Below are 17786 nucleotides of genomic sequence, written 5' to 3' on the forward strand. Positions count from 1 at the left end.
ACGCTAATTCCAAATTTACCCATCCCATCCCAGTCCTTTCTTTTGTTTCTACGTGGAAGGCTTGTCTTCCATCCACGTCTAATTCTATAACTCCTGCTTTTAAGGGCCTAATATTCCGTTAATTTGGATAAACCAAAACTACTTCATCGAATCAAACAAAGTTTATCCAATTTCAACGGTCCGATAGGAAAAGGAAATACGCCTAAAAAATTAAACTTGAAGCACAGGATTACAACTTTTTCCTTAATTTTTATTTTCTCTTTAAAAGTTTCGAGTCAATAAGTATAAGTACGTGGCATTTCCTTAAACATCGAGGGGCATATCTGTAATTTAAATGAATCGTAGTATTATTTTTTAAAATTGACTGAGCCAGCCTTATCCATATCAGAAGCCAAGCTTTATAAAAGCAGATCCAAACGAGGAAGTAATACAGTGATTACGAGGAAATTTGATTTTCGGTTTTTTTTAATGGCGTGCAGCAAAAGCTATTACTCGAGGCCCAACTACAGATTTCTGTCGAGCAATCAACAACTGCAAGCAACGTTGAATCATGACTCGGCGGCATTCGAGTTAGACGAGTCGGATCTTTACAGCAACTCGGTCTCCAGTTGCTCTGGTTCGCCTGAGTTCCGGGAGAGTGGAGTATCCAAAATGACATCGACAAAGCGCCGTGGCAGAACCGGAGGGACACCTGCGTCGCTGCCGGTCAACATACCGGATTGGTCGAAGATTTTGAGGGAAGAGTACAGGAATAACCGGAAGAGTTCAGAAAGCGACGATGATGACGACGTGGAAGAAGATGATTGGTTGGAAGGAGGGGTTCGGATTCCGCCTCACGAGTTTTTGGCAAAGCAAATGGCGAGGACTGGGATCGCATCCTTCTCAGTTCAAGAAGGGGCAGGGAGGACTTTGAAAGGAAGAGATTTGAGGAGGGTCAGAAATGCAATTTTTGAAAAATTTGGTTTCCAAGATTAAACAAAATGAAAAGAAGAAAAAAAATAGAGTGAATATTTTGGAATCATCAAAATGTTTGAATTTCATTAGAAAATTTTACTCAGTGTTCTTTTATATTCTCTGATAGGATCATTTTCACTCCTGTAATTTTAACATTCAAGATTTATGAGATTTTGCGGAGGAATTTTGGAAATTCATATAATATTTATAATATTTATATTTTATGTTCCTACTTGGTGACTTCAAGGCCTTGAGGGTGTTTTGGTAATAAAAATGAAGAAATGGGCCGTGGTGGTATCGGTTGATGAAGAGAAATGTGAGGCTACAATCAGCGACCATGTCAGCTCCTTGAAATAATTTGATATCTAACCTACCCTTCAAATCATTTCAACTCATTAATTATTATGTAGAATTATTTACTAGCTAAGTAAATTATTTAATAAATTATATCATTAGTCATTCAATTTTAAAAATTATTAAATTATTTTAAAATTTTAATTTAAGTTATTGAATTTTTAAATTTTTTTAAATATTTGGTTAATAAGTATTAAATAATAATTTGATAATCGATATGATAAATTAATACTTAAAAAATTATTTAAATTTTGATTAATAGATTTATGATATTAAAAGATATTTTATAAAAAAACTTTTCTATAAAACGAAGTGAAAAAGAATTTTCGAATAAAGTGCGAACAAAAATGTTATATAGTAATAATTTTAACAGTAAAATAATTTAGATAAATATCTTTAAATAATTTAATAATTTTTGAAATTAACGTATCAAACTCTTTATTTTTAAAAGAATTAAGTCTCATTATTTTGGTAAATGTAAACATTTCAGAAAGTGGGTTAAGTTCAGCATTTGATGGTATATATATCCAAGTTGGATAAGATGATAAGATTGATATGTGGGCACTTCTTATCTGATTTATAATATAAACTTGGGGTCTAGTAACTAAATTTAATATGTCAACAAATTGAAGGACTGCAATTCAATCTAAATCTTGATCTTTGTGAACTTTAATATTTTTTTAATTTTGGACAAGAAAGATGTTGAAACTTATTCTTTGTAACACAACTAGTTTGAGGAATTTTAAATTATAGTTGTCAAACTTATAACATTTTTTCTGACGTTTTAGATTAAGATTTTTTATTATTTTATTTTTCAAAGTAACGAAGTTTCTCATCCCCATTTACACCTTGGTGAATCTTACATAATAATCTAAATTGTTAGATGATAATAGAATTACTCAGAGGAGATTAATTATTTAAAAAGTAATAGGTATTTAAGTGTTAATTAAAATGGGAATTCATCAATTCATAATATCAATAAATGTTTATATTTAAAAAAATCTATCGTTAATACCAATTAATTTAAGATACAATTTAATCGCCAACAATCTGTTAACCCAATGATAAGAGTATTATGTTATGTGTATGAAAATTTAGATTCGATTTTAAATAATCTCATTCTACTTTTTCAATTTTAAAAAAGAAATATAACTCATTCATATTTGGCCACATGAACTAAAATTGTGTTGACAAATCATTTGAAAATGAGTAGTTGACTTTGGATTGATACATTTTTAACTATCAAGTATTGGGTCAATGATTAATATATTTAGCTAATATTAACGAATTCCTTTTGTTTTCCTTGAAGCACAGTTAGTTGCCATATATATATACTGAATTGAATGGGTCTTCTTCAAGAAAGCTCCCCCTTAATTTTCGTTTAACATCCTATAAGTGTTCTCCATTCTTAAACCCGACAGACACTCTCAAAAACTAATCCTTCTATTTTCGCGTACATTGTTTCTCCTCGTCAATCTATTAACCCACGTAAAAAGCTATCCAGTTCCAAGTAGAATTTGTAATCATTTGTTTTTGTTGTTTGTTTCATTGATCCATCATGGATTCCACCATTGGTTCTCAGCTTCAAACATGCAAACCTTCAAACGGCATGCTAGGGAACCCGGCCCAGAATGGAGCTACAATCCTAGATTCCAATGCTCCTCCTTCCGTTGTAGTAGCAGATGCCACCCTTGGGCGCCACCTGGCTCGGCGGCTTGTTGAAATAGGGGTAAAGGATGTCTTTTCCGTGCCTGGCGACTTCAATCTCACCCTTCTCGATCATCTTATTGCTGAGCCTGGGCTCAAAAATATTGGGTGCTGCAATGAGCTGAATGCTGGTTATGCTGCTGATGGGTACGCCAGGTCTCGTGGGGTAGGTGCATGTGTTGTCACGTTTACTGTTGGTGGCCTCAGCATTATCAACGCTATTGCCGGTGCTTACAGTGAAAATCTTCCTGTTATTTGCATTGTGGGAGGACCCAATACCAATGATTATGGGACTAATAGGATTCTCCATCATACCATCGGTTTATCAGATTTTAGCCAAGAGCTAAGGTGCTTCCAGACTGTTACTTGCTATCAGGTGTACACACTAATGTTTCTATTTTGACTTAAAAGTTGTTATGCACTCGTCCTGAAGTACACAAACACACTAATCCCATGTTGATTTTGGGTCTGATTCCAGGCTGTGGTGAATAACTTGGAAGATGCGCATGAACAGATTGATAGAGCCATTTCTACTTCTTTGAAAGAGAGTAAGCCTGTATACATCAGCATAAGTTGTAATTTGCCTGCAATACCTCATCCGACTTTCACTAGAGAGCCCATCCCATTTTCTCTGTCACCTAGGTACACACAGGTTTTCTTAGCTTTTCGTCCCTAAAGTTCATAAAATGACATTCTCTTTTCCACATCTTCATGCATGGACACGTTGTGAATTTGTTGTTACAGGTCGAGCAACAAGATGGGTCTAGAAGCTGCCGTAGAAGCAGCTGCTACCTTTCTGAATAAAGCAGTGAAACCAGTGATCATAGGAGGGCCAAAACTTCGAGTAGCAAAGGCATGTGAGGCCTTTGTTGAACTGGCAGATGCTTGTGGCTATCCGATTGGCGTGATGCCATCAGCAAAAGGATTAGTGCCAGAACACCACTCTCGGTTCATTGGAACTTACTGGGGCGCTGTGAGCACTTCCTTCTGCGCTGAAATTGTGGAATCTGCTGATGCTTACTTATTTGTTGGGCCAATCTTCAACGACTATAGCTCGGTTGGGTACTCACTCCTTGTTAAAAAGGAGAAGGCCATTGTTGTGCAGCCTGATCGTGTAGTCATTGCTAATGGACCGGCTTTTGGGTGTGTCCTAATGAAGGACTTTCTCCAAGCACTTGCAAAAAAGGTTAACCGCAACCCAACTGCTTTTGAAAACTACCAGCGTATATTCATTCCAGATGGGGTTCCAAACAAAAGTGAACCCAAAGAACCTTTGAGGGTCAATATTATGTTTCAGCATGTACAAAAGATGCTTTCAAGTAGCACAGCTGTGATTGCTGAGACAGGGGATTCCTGGTTCAACTGCCAGAAGTTGAAACTACCAGAAGGATGTGGGTATGTAGCAAATATTTTGGCTGCCTCCCTACAAATTAAGGCTTGTATGACATTTGACAAACAAAAGGGAAAAAAGTTGGTGTTGCAGGTATGAATTTCAGATGCAGTATGGTTCAATTGGGTGGTCTGTTGGAGCAACCCTTGGATACGCACAGTCGGTTCCAGACAAGCGTGTCATTTCTTGCATTGGCGATGGAAGCTTCCAGGTGGCTTTTTTAATCTCCAAAATTTTGCAATATCAGCGGCAAAGCTGTGAAATGTTGAGTCCCTTAGCATTAAATAAACTGTCCTTGGCAGGTGACGGCACAGGATGTATCCACCATGCTGCGATGCGAACAAAAGAGCATCATATTCTTAATTAACAACGGGGGATACACCATTGAAGTTGAGATCCATGACGGGCCTTATAACGTTATCAAGAACTGGGATTACACTGGATTAGTCGAAGCAATTCACAATGGTGAAGGAAACTGCTGGACAAAAAAGGTTTTCTAAAAGAGTGTTCGTTGCTTTGCTTTTTTGACTTTTTTTTATGTAACAACCAACCAACCAATGGGTTTCAATATCTAGGTTCGCAATGAAGAAGAGCTGATTGAAGCCATTGGAACAGCCACAGGTGAGAAGAAAGATTGCTTGTGCTTTATAGAAGTCATTGTACACAAAGATGATACCAGCAAAGAGCTGCTGGAGTGGGGATCAAGGGTCTGTGCCGCAAATAGCCGTCCACCAAATCCTCAGTAGACGAGGATGGTTTTTCTTTTTCTTTTTAAGATTAAGAGCACGTTGCAGATGAATGAATGTATTCTAGTTATAATGTTTTTTGTTACTTGTCTAAGAAACTGTCATCTTACACAATAAGTGGATGGCAAGAATGTTGCAACCGGGAATTTTTGGATATTATCATGAAATAATTTGAAGTTTATTTTTAGTACTTTTCCCGTTAGCCCTGCCCATGCCTTAGGCTCTTCAAGTCTTGCAATTTCAAAGTAATCAAGAAATCCGCATAGCTAAATGGTAGTTCATGCATGGGAGTGTTTTAAAACATGCAGAAAATAATTAGTTATATGAAAAAATAGAGAATCAAACATGGGAAAGGAAATAGAATAACATATATAGAAAATAGAAATACTAAAGAGAATTTAATATTAAATAGGATTTTTCATTCTCATATTTGATTCTCTATTTTTTATAAAATATTAAATTTTTTTCTTTTTCCATATTTGATTCTCTCTCTCATCTCTCTATCTTTCTCTCATACCTCTCTCCCGTTCTTTTGTCTTTCTTCCATATCTCTTTCTTTTTCACTTTCACCTCATTAAAATTATTATTTTTTAAATATCTCATCCACTGATGGTGACACTGAAAAGTCAAGAATACAGAACCACCAATGAAGCAAGTCCCAAGCTTTCCCCTTTACTTTTATCTCTTTTTTTTTAACCTATTTTCTTTTAAATTCCTATCGAAGCCGTCTGAAGCACCGATAGCACCAAAAACAAATATATATTTTAAATTTACCTATCGCGCGATACTTATTAAAAATATCTTTTCCCTTCTTGAATACCCATATTTTTAACGAGAAATTTGAAAAATACAGATCCGTGCTGCCTGACACAATGATGGCACCTCAATTTTTTTTAAAAAAAGCTGATGATTGGGTCATCATTGTGGTGCATGCAGTGTCGTCGGTATGTCTGGCAACATTTGCAGGCATTGTGGAGAACGAGTCATTTTCGTAAATAATTAATTATTTTGGGTCGGTTGGATAAAAAAGCTAAAATTATTTACCTATAACAAGTCTTGTCTATTTCGATAACAAGGCTTTTATAAAAGTTCAATCTTCTTCAATTATGAGATTTTCTTTACTAAATTAAAACATCATTTTTACATTAAAAAATATATTGTTATAACCTAAGTTGAAGTTTCAAATATATAAATGAGAGTACATGAAATTATCACAACCCATATGCAATATAACTTGGCAACTCCAAAAATTTATTTATTTTTAGTTCACAATTGAATTTAAAATAACAAGGGTGAATGTTAACCCCTACAAAATGGATAATTATTGTTATATATTTTTGTCCTTGAGACACGTGCTAATAATTTAGATAGCGTTGACTTTCCGTTGACTTTGTCTAACAAAATGCTCCTTTTGGGGCCACCCACCTTGGAATGGAGGATATTGACCCTCCTCACCTTCAACCATCCAGGAGGCTCTTTACTCTTCGTTCTCTTCATAGATGCCAAGGCAATTAACTTTTTAGGTGTGAACACGTCCTTGAATCCTTGTAGATTCCAATAAAATATAATAACTTCATACTAATCACATGCATAACAAAATGGTCTAACGTTGGACATCCTTCACCTATTAGATGAGGATAATTCTCTCCATAATGATGTGTCACATTACACTAGTGACTAAGAGGACCCCTCTTATAAACACCCTCACCATCGAGGAAGAGGAGATCGACTTTCAAGCAACCTAAAATTACCCAGAGCAAGTATTTCCTCAAGCAAACATTCGTTGTACAATATATCAACAAGGGTAAAAACATATTAAAAAATAAAATTTGAAAATCTTGAAATCAAAAATAAAAAACCAAATTTAAGAAATGATAAAAAAAATTATAAGCAAACAACTTAGAATTGAAAAACTGAAACCAACAATTAAAAAATTAAAAACGTTAGCATAAAATTGAAAAAAATGTTATCCAACTATGTATTTGATTAAAATTTTAAAAAAGTAATATTGAAAAGGAAAAGAAAAAAACCACTACCTAGAAACTAACAGAAATAAAAAAATTGATTATATTAAAATTTAAAACTAAAAAAAGATATAAAATAAGAAAACATGTGTCTAAAAATTTAAAAAATTAAGATCAGAGCATTGTGGTAATATTGTTGTCATGTTTGATCTTCGGCTTTGTGGGGGTAATGATGAGGTTTGATGGTAATGTTTTAGCACCATCTTCTCATTGTTCTTTGTTCGCTTAGCTTTGAAGAGAATGGTAGAACAAGTTTGGTTGCCTACCACTTTGTATTCTTTAGAATTGGAAACGTGTTATGATCATCTTAATTTCTCCGAGTTAAACTGTATCGTTTTATTTTACAAGCTCTGTATGGGTGGAAGGGAATCATTCAAATTTACTAAGCATCACAGTTTACAATGTGGGTCTTTATGATTGCCTGCTATACATATAAAATTCTTGAACTCACAAATGAATTAATTAAGCAGAAGCAAAACAGATGCCTAAGTTTCAGCATTTAATTTCTCTTCCCCTCTCGCTATGAGCCAAGAGCCATTGCTTCCTCTTGTGGTTTCCACGACAAATTAGCAAAACTATCACTTCCTTGGCAACATGTTTTTGGTATCCAAACCACCCCCAAAAAAGAAATATAAACAATGCACTGAGATCTCTTTATGGGAAGACTTGTTTTGCTGTATAACCTTGATGATGATTTTGTAACATGCATGCCAATACAAATTCCCTGATTCCAATGTATATAATTGACATGTTTTCCTTTTATAGTATATACAAATTATTTTTCAAGCGGTAGGGACTTCGATTAAACTCGAGACTCGTTCATTTTTATTTTAAGGAAACAAGACGACCAAGACCTTAAGGAAAGAAAAACCAACAATTTCTCCTTTTTGTATTGTTGCATGATAGTTAATAAGTTTACGGGATGGTTAGGGTTTTCCCAGCTGGTCAGCCGTTGAAGTCCATTAATGCATGGGCATGGCGAGCCCATTCACAAGCCTACCACACCAGAATGGACATGAGAGGTGCTAAGTTCCATACCTCCAACCGAGGCACTGCAGCAGTGCCACTGGTATGTGTGAGAGCACAAGGGTCTCATGCCTTCGGCATTTTCTATGGCCAAAACCCTATTTTTGTCTCCTACGATATGGTCCTTGCGGATCTAATCTTGATGATTTTCCTCATCCAGACGGTTCGCTTTCTTCTAAAGCCTTTCAGACAGCCTAGGTTGGTTGCTGAGTTAATTGTGAGTATCTTATATTCTTTTTCTTTCTTTTTTCTTATTCATATTCTTCATGCTAATAATCTTCCACGTCTGCTTGGAAAAATTAAATCAAGGCGGGCATCATCATTGGACCATGTCTTCTAGGGAAGAGCAAGCGGTTTAACGAAATCATGTTTCCCCTGTATTCCCGTTTCGTGCTGAGAACTTTGGGAATATTTGCGCTAATGTTATTCGTGTTTGTAAGCGGGGTTAAAATGGATCTAACCTTGATAAAACGATCAGGAAAAAAACATCTTTATATTGCCATGGTGAGCGTTATGCTACCTTTCCTAACAGTGATGGCGATTGGGTTAATTATTCGAAAATTAATGGACCATGAAATGGCGAAAATATCGTCAATTGGGGGAATTGCGTCAGGTTTGTCGGTAACAACATTCCCCATCCACTATACTGTACTTGAAGAATTAAACCTGCTTAGCTCTGAGGTTGGAAATATGGCCTTGTCCATAGCACTAATTAGCGATAGCATAGGGATGAATTTCGTAACGGTTTTCGAGGCATTGAAACAAGTGGATGTATCGGCTGGAACTCTTGTTTGGTATCTGATATCCATGGTGGTTCTTGTAGCTTTCTTATTTTCTGCCATCCGACCAGCACTGTTTTGGATCATCGACCACACCCCTGAAGGACAAGCAGTGCATGAGTCTTATGTGGTTGCCATTTTGTTGGGAGTGTTTGTGGTTGGCTTCTTGACGGACATGTTCGGCTTAGCCGTTGCTTTCGGCCCATTCTGCCTAGGCTTGTTGATTCCAAACGGGCCGCCGCTAGGGGCAACCTTGGTGGAGAAAAGTGAGACAATTTTGAAGGAAATAATGATGCCTTTTACATTTGCATTTATCGGGCTCCACACAGATTTTTCTGCAATGACTGAAGCTGGCTGGAGGACATTGGGGCCACTGTTTACCATGGTTATTTCAGGTTATGTGTCAAAATTCCTTGCAACTATGATAGGTGCCTTCATGGTAGCTGTCCCGTCGAGAGACAGCCTCGCTCTCAGCCTTGTTTTGAGCTTGAGGGGCCAAGTGGAGCTTGCTCTGTACATCCATTGGGTGGACAAAAATGTATGTATGTATGTGTCTTTTTTCTTTTTTTTCTTCCACTTTATCTTAGAATTGCTAACAAATACTAGGCAGGCAGTAGGTAGGGTAAGGTTGGTAGGTAGTAAAGTCATAATAGAACTAACTATATATCTCATCTGATTTGTGTTTACTTACGATGCAACAATGGAGCAGATGATACGGCTACCAGGTTTCTCCATGATGATATTTCTAACAACGATATTATTGGCAACTCTTACACCTTTGATCAGTGTCATATATGATCCCTCAAAGCCTTACAAGGTACTCAAGAGGAGAACCATTCAACATACCCCACCGGGTGAAGAAGTTCGGATTCTTGTGTGCATCCGGGACAAGAAAAGCGTTCCAAGCCTGGTTAACCTTCTTGAAGTCACTTATCCTACGCTTCAAAACCCTTTGTCCGTTTACGCTTTCCACCTTGTGGAGCTCATTGGCCGTGCTAACCCTGTGTTCATAGACCACGACAATGATCCGGATCCGGATGACCTTTCCATCAGGTTTCCCGACTCGGAAGCAATCCGCAACGCTCTCATTCTCTATCAAGAAAACAGAGATGAAAGCGTTAAGCTCCATTTCTTCACAGCTTTAGCAGCGAAGCGTACGATGTTTCAGGACGTGTGCAAGCTAGCTTTGAACAGCAAGGCTACTATTATCATTTTGCCATTGGAGAGGCAATACGATGGGGAGATGGGCACAGCTGAGCAATGGGGTGGAGGGCAGACGTTGAACACCGAAGTATTATCCCATGCACCTTGCTCCGTTGGACTTCTGATTGACAAGGCCCACCGGTGGCACCTACCATTGACTCGCTGCTCCGGGGGCACTACGTCTCACGACTTTATTGTGCTATTTCTGGGAGGACCAGACTCTAGAGAATGCCTTGCATATGCAGATCATATGGTTGCCAACCCCAATGTCTCTCTAACTTTGGTGAGATTTCTTTCTTCAAACCCCGAAGGAGACGATGAAAGGCAAAAGAAGCTTGACGATGGGCTGGTAACGTGGTTCTGGGTGAAGAACGAAGCAAATGAGAGAGTGATTTACAGAGAGGTAGTGGTAAAAGATGGAGCAGATACAGCTGCAGCAATAAAGGCAATGGCGGAAGAGAAATTTTATCATCTATGGATCGTGGGAAGGAAACAAGGGATAAATGAAAGTCTTTTGGAAGGGTTGTCAACTTGGACAGATAACCAAGAAGAGCTTGGGATTATTGGGGACTATGTTTCATCTTCTGATTTTGTTGATGCGGATTCTGTGTTGGTGGTGCAGAAGCAAATTCTGAGGGGGTAAGGCCCTTCTTCCCTAATTGATTTAAATTTGGACTTCACGAAATGCATGTAAATTTTTATTAGGTCTTAATTTAGGTTGAAGAGTTTAGACATTTAATTATTTGCCTTGTACTTCTTAATCCTTTATTTATCAATTTTATTATTCTTGTTACTATTATTTATATTACTAACACTATTCTTTTTTTCTAAATTATTACTACTATTTTTATTATTATTTCAACTAATAACATACATATAATTCTAAAAAATAATATAATAAACAAAAAGCAACCGTGCTTACAAATGAAGAGGAAAAACTCATTCAGCGATACAAATCAAATTACATTAATGGCTCATCTGCAATATCTAATTTAAACTCTTCAACCCCAAGTATAAGAGAGAATGGTTTTCCCTAGTAAGAAAAACCCAAGTATTGCCAAGTGTGGTTTAAGAGCTTCCATAAATATTTGGATCATTTATTGATAGCAACTCCGCAAAATTAGTTTCCAACAACAGGCACCCTCTAGCGCCACAACTATAACCCTTACATTCAAATGTGACTATCCATTAAAAAAAATCTATTTTAAGGAACTTCGTAACTCCTCCATGGCACTTTGTATTTCATCTGAAATACTTGAGTAGAGATACCTCTGCGCTGCTTCATCCAAATCCAATCCATAAGAGGAGATAACGGGCCATCCTCTAGACGTTGTTGTTGAAGAAAATACATCACCACGAGACTTTGAAATTGCCAACTCCCTCATTTTAGGAATATCAAATTCTAGAGGCTTTCCAATCATAATTTTTATTTTCTTATTGCATAATGGAAAAGGAGGCCTTCTGTCAAGAAAAAACTTCTCCGGCATCACCTGTTGAAGACCCCAACCAACCAAACAACTCAAATTTAATAAGTTGCTCAGTATCCACATGTGAACATCAAAAAAAAAAAAAAAAAAAAACAAGCAGCTTATCATATTTTCTCTACTTCAACAGGCAATTCAATGCAATCCAAGTATCAAAGAGCTGCTACAAGAAAACCATGTGTACCATACTTCTGCATATTGGTCTAAATATCGGATGCAAGAGACACCATCCACAATTCTCTTGCTTATTGGTCTAAATGTAAACACGCCGTAAAACAACTGCTTTCTACTGACATAAACCCATTATTGAATAAAACATTTATACTGAATTGCACAAGTCAACTGAATTTAGCAGCCGCAAACCAGACATACACTTTAACGGCATTAGAACTGGCTTACACAGCCAGCCTGTAGCATAGAGAATATTTTACAATACTTGATATCATTGTTAGGATTCCAACTGTCTGAGGAGTTAATTATTGTCTTCGGTGATGTGATTATCCTAAAAACAATGACAACAGTATATGGAACTTCCAGCCAGCACTTCTAGGCTCCAAGCCAGAGGATCAATACATTAAAGAGATGAAGCATTGGCAAGAAATTGAAAGGCAAAAAAAACCTGTTGTTTTATTTTATTAAAATCATTGTTCATCTAAGTTCAACCGAATCCTTTAATCATGGAATTGCATTTTATCAGTCAATTTCATTTTGCTGACAAAAATTACGACATCAATCTAATATTGTTACTATGAATCTTCCAATGCAAGCTATTACTGCATCAAAACAAAACCCAAACTAGGGAAGCCGATTTCCTAAGAGGGTTATGGTCAAACTGGCATATGTAGATCAAATATCATAGTCAACTCATTCATGCAGAATGTTCACAATCATGAGAAAGAAATTTATACAGATCCAGGAAATTAATTCTACGAGCCCAACAAACAATATCCACTCAGGAAACACAAAAGGCAACTTATGAAAGATATCTAACCTCTTCAAACCCACTATGAACCATAGGAAGAACTATAGGAGTCACATGGGCACGAACAATCAGACTAGCTGTTCCCCATTTTAATCGTCTTATCGGTGCATCTTCTTGGGATACTTTACCTTCAGGAAATGTATGTAGCTGCCAGTTAATAATAGAAAATTTAGGAAGCTTAAAGCCATGAAGCAGCCATATTTGAGAAAGGAATCTCATTACACCAACAAAAAATTATTTACAAGGTTTAGAACCATTCTAAAAACAAGTTAGTGTATGGATCAATGAAAGTACAGAAGCCCAAGCAATTCTCAGTCTCTTAGGAGTTTGCTTTTCTCAAACATAATTTAATTCAAGGGTGCTCTCAGCAAAGCTAGTGTTGCTCGTTCTTTTCTTGATTTATTTCCTTGAAAACAGGCCGTCTACCTTGATCTATTAACGAGCTCAGAAAAATCCAACAATCTCGTGAAACAAAAGATTTACCAAAATTTCAAAATAACAATAGTATAAATTTAGGTGAAATACCCAGGCTCCATTGTTTAAGCATTGAAGAGCTTCATTCATGTATTCCTGATAAATTCCAGCACCCCTTGTAATAGGTATGCATTTACCTACACAATTTACAATTTCAGAGACAAACCTTTACATTAAAACTACCTGGTCTTTCAAAAACCCAACCAAGTTGACAGAAGATTTCTTCTATGTATAAACAAAGGTTTTAGTTAGTAGCATAACTCGTACAAGAAGTAACATATTAATTAATAATGATGAAAATTCACAACTCAAAAGGAATTTCCAACAACCTAATGCAAGTACCTACAATATGTAAAAGCATGATATTTAAACGTGGATCAGTGAGGGCAGTCAGACAACCGGTCATATTTTGAGCAAAATCAGACCCATGAAAGAGTCAATCAAAACCCGTATGTTTTGACCAAAGCATGTAAAACCCAACTGTAGTGGAGGAGAACTGAGCATTCAGTAAGTGAAAAAGAATCAGCAGTCTGGTGGTAGACAGAGAATCTGCATTGGTGTGTTTCTTAGCTTATGCTAGCTTATCTTCCGACTCGAGATAGTAACTCTTAATCTAAATAGTATTCCTCAACTTAATATGGATGTTTATATGTAAATTCAACAATATTTGTTAAAGTCAAGTGAAAGCTAACAATAGAATCGAACTGATAAGCTAGTGATATGATAACTGAAAATAGTTTTTGTTAAAGAGATAGATAAGTAGAAGAGTGGTAGTAGCAGTGGGAAAGAAAAATGGGGCATACCAAGTCTAAAAAAATAAGTGAGCACAGAATTCTTAAAACAAATGTCTTCAGCAGCAAGTACCCATCGTGCCAAATGGGCATCCAAGGAGGGGAAACCTTTGAACCCCCAAAGAAGTGGATCATCCAAGCTGCAAAGAAGATGAAAATATGAATCGTATCTAATAAGACAAAGTAAAGAAGAAAGAAGGATTCAAGGGAGGAGCACCCACGTAGACATGTGATTACTAACAGTGAGGAGTGGTATGCCAGGGGGTCGAGAACGCACAAGACGAATGAGGGTATCAGCATTATGAACGGAGGTGGTGTTGAGAAGAGTTGCTACCGCCTTGGCGAATGCCCCCACTGCCAGAAACACCATCTTCCTAGGTATTCCTCTCATGTGCTTCTCCCTGCCTGCCCATTCCATTGTCCTTCCCATTTATCCCCCTTTTCGAGCAAACAGCAAGCGCAGGGTCTTGGGTTTTTCCTTTTTCTAGCACCAGTCAGAGCCAGAAAGGAAAAGAAGAGTCGGGTCGATCTTCATCAGGAAATCAAATTGCAGGTGTAGGGCTGACCTTGCAGGCCCAGATGTCTACGGAAAAACACTATACTAGGATGGCCTCTGTTTTAAAGCACCAATAAAAGATAATTTCATCTTTGACGGCATCTACACTTTTGAAGATAATCTATCAAGGCATAATGATTCTAATGTTTAGTTTTTTTTATTTTTTTCGCTTTTAACTTTCAAATTTTAATTAAATTAATTATTTTAATTTTTATGAAATTTTATTAATTTATAAACTACACGAAATTGCTATATTAATTACCAAGTCATGACCAAATATACAACACCAATTTACTCAGTGAAGTTCGAAAAAGAAAAGTAAGGACCAATTTGATTTATCATATTAAATATACGTTAATCTTAAAATTTTCTTTAAATTTTCTTAGTGGGAAAAATCATATTATGAATGAGGAAGATTTTATGTATAACCTAAAACGTAAGATAGAATAAGATAACATGGTTAATTATAATTATTTAAAATTTATTCTTTAAAAATTTATACACGTACATAAAACGAATACATCAATATATATATATATACACACATTTCAGAGATGCATGCAGCTAAATTTATATGAATGATAGAAAGAATTATATATAAAACGCATATGCACACAAACATTCAGGTAAAAAGGAAAAATATATGAAAAGGAAAAATATATATATACACAAACAGATAGGAAGCAAGAATATATATATACACATCCAAATTTCACTTACCAAGGCAAATATATTAAGAGAATATATATATATATACATTTCACTTATAAATGCATGCAACAAAATTTATATGGAAGGTGAAAAATAAACATTAATAGTCATGCTGATAGAAAACAATAATTAAATAAAACAACACACATCAATGTTATTCTAAACAAAATTTTGAGATTATAAAGAGATATCTTAGGTCGATATGAATGCTTAAGTTAATCGAAAGACCAATTGAAGCCCCTTTTTAAACACTGTTGACGTCCTCAAAAAAAAAAACTTTCTTAGGCTACATAATTAACAATACCAAAGCAAAAAATAAGTACATTAGTTGTAACACCCTTCACCTGGCTTGGTAGTCAGACCTGAGTTACAGAATGCTACTTTTGTTACTGGAGCAATTCACATTCAAAACTCAAAAAAAAATTCATTCAATCATCAAATCTTAATATAATGCATGAATCACACGTTAAACAAGTAAAACCAAAACTCAATTGGCCTTTCAAAAGCTCTAAATTTGACCTGAGCATGAATAAGGACTAAACTGTAAATTTTTCAAAGTTTGAGCATGGGTATCGATACCCAAGTCAAGTACTGATACCATATTTAGCTTCGATGTTTCAAAAATCAAAGTATTGATACCAAGTTAGGTATCGATACCATTTTGGCATTCCGTCATTTTCGAAATTTTGGACACAAGTCAATTCGTATCAATACCTTTATAAAGTATCGATCTTTGAAGATAAATATTGATACCAAATTGACATTCTATCATTTTAAAACACTTTTCATTTGGTAAAGTATCGATACCTTAATCCTTGGTATCGATTATTTTACCCAGATGATAAAAAATTCTTACACTTTGGTACTTTTACATGCTCAAACCAAAATCAAATATAAATTGTGCCCCAACCACACTTCCAACCAGCATAAAACCAATCCCAAGCCATACCACGATGCTACAATTCATACATTTTCAATCCACAAACCAACATTTCACAATTAACATTTAACATGATACCTATTCATGCATACATGCTTCCATTGAATCAAATTTCAATGACCATTTCAACTTATCCCATTTAGCCTTCAATCATGGAAATTTCCAAATACATTCTATAACAAATCAACTATGCACATATATCCATTTTTACCAATATGACATTATGCCTCATTTGATCCAAAAATTGTCATTCACCACATATCAAGCATTTACCATCAACCATGCTAACCTCATTTCCATAACTTAAGCATTCACATTCACATTTGGCCATTCGTAATCTCTAACTATGGCTCATCATACACACTTTTAAATATAACATGTAAGCATCCAAAATCAAACATCTTTTATGGATCAAACTTATAGACATTCATTGTAAGCAAATATGCAAAACATTTCCTATGTACATGCCACATAACCGAGACTAGGACAGTTAAAAGACTATTGAATCGAAGACTTGATAGTGTGATTTCCGAAGTAATCCAATTGCCTTGTTTTGCAAAAGATAACTACAAGCAGAGAAAACACAAACAGAGTAAACATTTTATATGTTTAGTAAGTTCATAAAAGTTAAGATAGTAAAATGACCTCAATTCACAACTAATATAATGAATTAGCTAACTATACGACTTTCCTATCATCACATTTCACGTCAGTAAGGTGAGTTCATCAGTTACAATCTTACAACCTCTCAATATGTATAATACATTACTATTCAGTGACATTCTATCAGAATCATTGAACATATACGTCATTTCATCATTCCAAACATATAACCATTTTCAAATACTATACATATTATCAATCAGATATATTACATTTTACACTAACCATTTATCCCAATGAAATATAATAAACAAATACGGATATGTTGGTAACCACTAAAACACACCAGATTGCTTGTCCAAGCGATAACTCCAATACACACCTAAGCATCAAAGTGCTAAGGTCATAGGTAACAAACGTCATAAGACATTATACCCCTCTGGAATACACAAGGGTCTCCGTAGAGACGTAGAGACAAAACTCAATAACCCACAACAAATGCTAGATTCTGTTTTAAACAACGAAATTCTCCATACATCAGTATCACCTCATATCATATCCCGTACAACGTGTAATTAGCCCTATTGACATGCCAGTTGTATCCCATCCTTTCATAAGTTCATCCGGGTACATTTAACATATTAGCTCATTTCTTTACAATTCAATCCATTTCTCATATTTTTGTACCATTTTATAACCAATTCAAAATACAATCATACGATATAATTTCATAATTCAAACACATTCAATACATTTACAAACATAAGTACACCATATAAACTTACCAGACCAAAATGACAATAAGAGCAATGTTGGGGACTAATCTGCAATTTTTCTTTTTTCTTAATTATTTACTGGTTGGTCCAAATCTTAATCTATACGGTAATTCATTTCAAATCATCAATTTCAATTAACTTATAACATCTTATTTTATGTATATAACATTTTAATTACATTTTTGACAAATTTCCTAAAGTTTCACATTTTATTCAATTCAGTCCCTAAAACCTAAATAATCATATCTTTCACATTTAAGCTCCGATTTTCAATTTGATTCCAATA

The 17786-nt window shown here is 35.5% G+C and overlaps 4 protein-coding genes across 5 annotated transcripts; 3 read left to right on the forward strand and 1 right to left on the reverse strand.

Annotated features, from left to right (window-relative positions):
• The first annotated feature begins 362 nt into the window (after window positions 1-362).
• Window positions 363-1147, forward strand: LOC108482177 (uncharacterized). The gene has a single exon (XM_017785291.2). The coding sequence runs from the start codon at window positions 469-471 to the stop codon at window positions 973-975; it is 507 nt and encodes a 168-aa protein (XP_017640780.1). The 5' UTR covers window positions 363-468; the 3' UTR covers window positions 976-1147.
• A 1553-nt stretch (window positions 1148-2700) lies between these two features.
• LOC108482605 (pyruvate decarboxylase 2-like) lies at window positions 2701-5338 on the forward strand. Its single transcript, XM_017785733.2, has 6 exons — window positions 2701-3391; window positions 3494-3657; window positions 3760-4410; window positions 4499-4616; window positions 4708-4896; window positions 4981-5338. Exons 1-6 carry the CDS (start codon window positions 2867-2869, stop codon window positions 5149-5151), a joined length of 1818 nt encoding a protein of 605 aa, XP_017641222.1. The 5' UTR covers window positions 2701-2866; the 3' UTR covers window positions 5152-5338.
• Window positions 5339-7648: 2310 nt separating this feature from the next.
• LOC108482443 (cation/H(+) antiporter 24-like) lies at window positions 7649-10979 on the forward strand. The gene is made up of 3 exons (XM_017785576.2): window positions 7649-8418; window positions 8511-9518; window positions 9690-10979. The coding sequence occupies exons 1-3, from the start codon at window positions 8098-8100 to the stop codon at window positions 10824-10826; spliced, it is 2466 nt and encodes an 821-aa protein (XP_017641065.1). The 5' UTR covers window positions 7649-8097; the 3' UTR covers window positions 10827-10979.
• Window positions 10980-11063: 84 nt separating this feature from the next.
• LOC108480604 (N-acylphosphatidylethanolamine synthase) lies at window positions 11064-14594 on the reverse strand. 2 transcript variants are annotated; one of them, XM_017783653.2, is made up of 5 exons: window positions 14136-14594; window positions 13927-14054; window positions 13175-13260; window positions 12659-12796; window positions 11064-11673 (listed from the first exon to the last, which is right to left on the reverse strand). In XM_017783653.2, exons 1-5 carry the CDS (start codon window positions 14342-14344, stop codon window positions 11383-11385), a joined length of 852 nt encoding a protein of 283 aa, XP_017639142.1. In that variant the 5' UTR covers window positions 14345-14594; the 3' UTR covers window positions 11064-11382. The 2 variants fall into 2 exon arrangements, with proteins under 2 accessions (XP_017639142.1, XP_017639143.1); XM_017783654.2 differs by lacking the exon at window positions 13175-13260 and having other exon boundaries at window positions 12659-12777; window positions 14136-14593.
• Window positions 14595-17786: the final 3192 nt, after the last annotated feature.

Source organism: Gossypium arboreum, chromosome 8, assembly GCF_025698485.1.
Source record: "Gossypium arboreum isolate Shixiya-1 chromosome 8, ASM2569848v2, whole genome shotgun sequence".
Classification (NCBI taxonomy): domain Eukaryota; kingdom Viridiplantae; phylum Streptophyta; class Magnoliopsida; order Malvales; family Malvaceae; genus Gossypium; species Gossypium arboreum.

Coding starts and splice junctions, on each gene's coding strand:
- LOC108480604 (XM_017783653.2), bottom strand. CDS start 14,344: ATGGGAAGGACAATGGAATGGGCAGGCAGGGAGAAGCACATGAGAGGA. Junction 14,055..14,135: donor GTTAGTAATCACATGTCTAC/GTGGGTGCTCCT, acceptor TCTTCTTTGCAG/CTTGGATGATCCACTTCTTT. Junction 11,674..12,658: donor TTCATAGTGGGTTTGAAGAG/GTTAGATATCTT, acceptor GGTCTTCAACAG/GTGATGCCGGAGAAGTTTTT.
- LOC108482605 (XM_017785733.2), top strand. CDS start 2,867: ATGGATTCCACCATTGGTTCTCAGCTTCAAACATGCAAACCTTCAAAC. Junction 4,411..4,498: donor AAACTACCAGAAGGATGTGG/GTATGTAGCAAA, acceptor TTGGTGTTGCAG/GTATGAATTTCAGATGCAGT. Junction 4,897..4,980: donor GAAACTGCTGGACAAAAAAG/GTTTTCTAAAAG, acceptor TTCAATATCTAG/GTTCGCAATGAAGAAGAGCT.
- LOC108482443 (XM_017785576.2), top strand. CDS start 8,098: ATGGTTAGGGTTTTCCCAGCTGGTCAGCCGTTGAAGTCCATTAATGCA. Junction 8,419..8,510: donor GGTTGGTTGCTGAGTTAATT/GTGAGTATCTTA, acceptor AATTAAATCAAG/GCGGGCATCATCATTGGACC. Junction 9,519..9,689: donor TCCATTGGGTGGACAAAAAT/GTATGTATGTAT, acceptor ACAATGGAGCAG/ATGATACGGCTACCAGGTTT.
- LOC108482177 (XM_017785291.2), top strand. CDS start 469: ATGGCGTGCAGCAAAAGCTATTACTCGAGGCCCAACTACAGATTTCTG.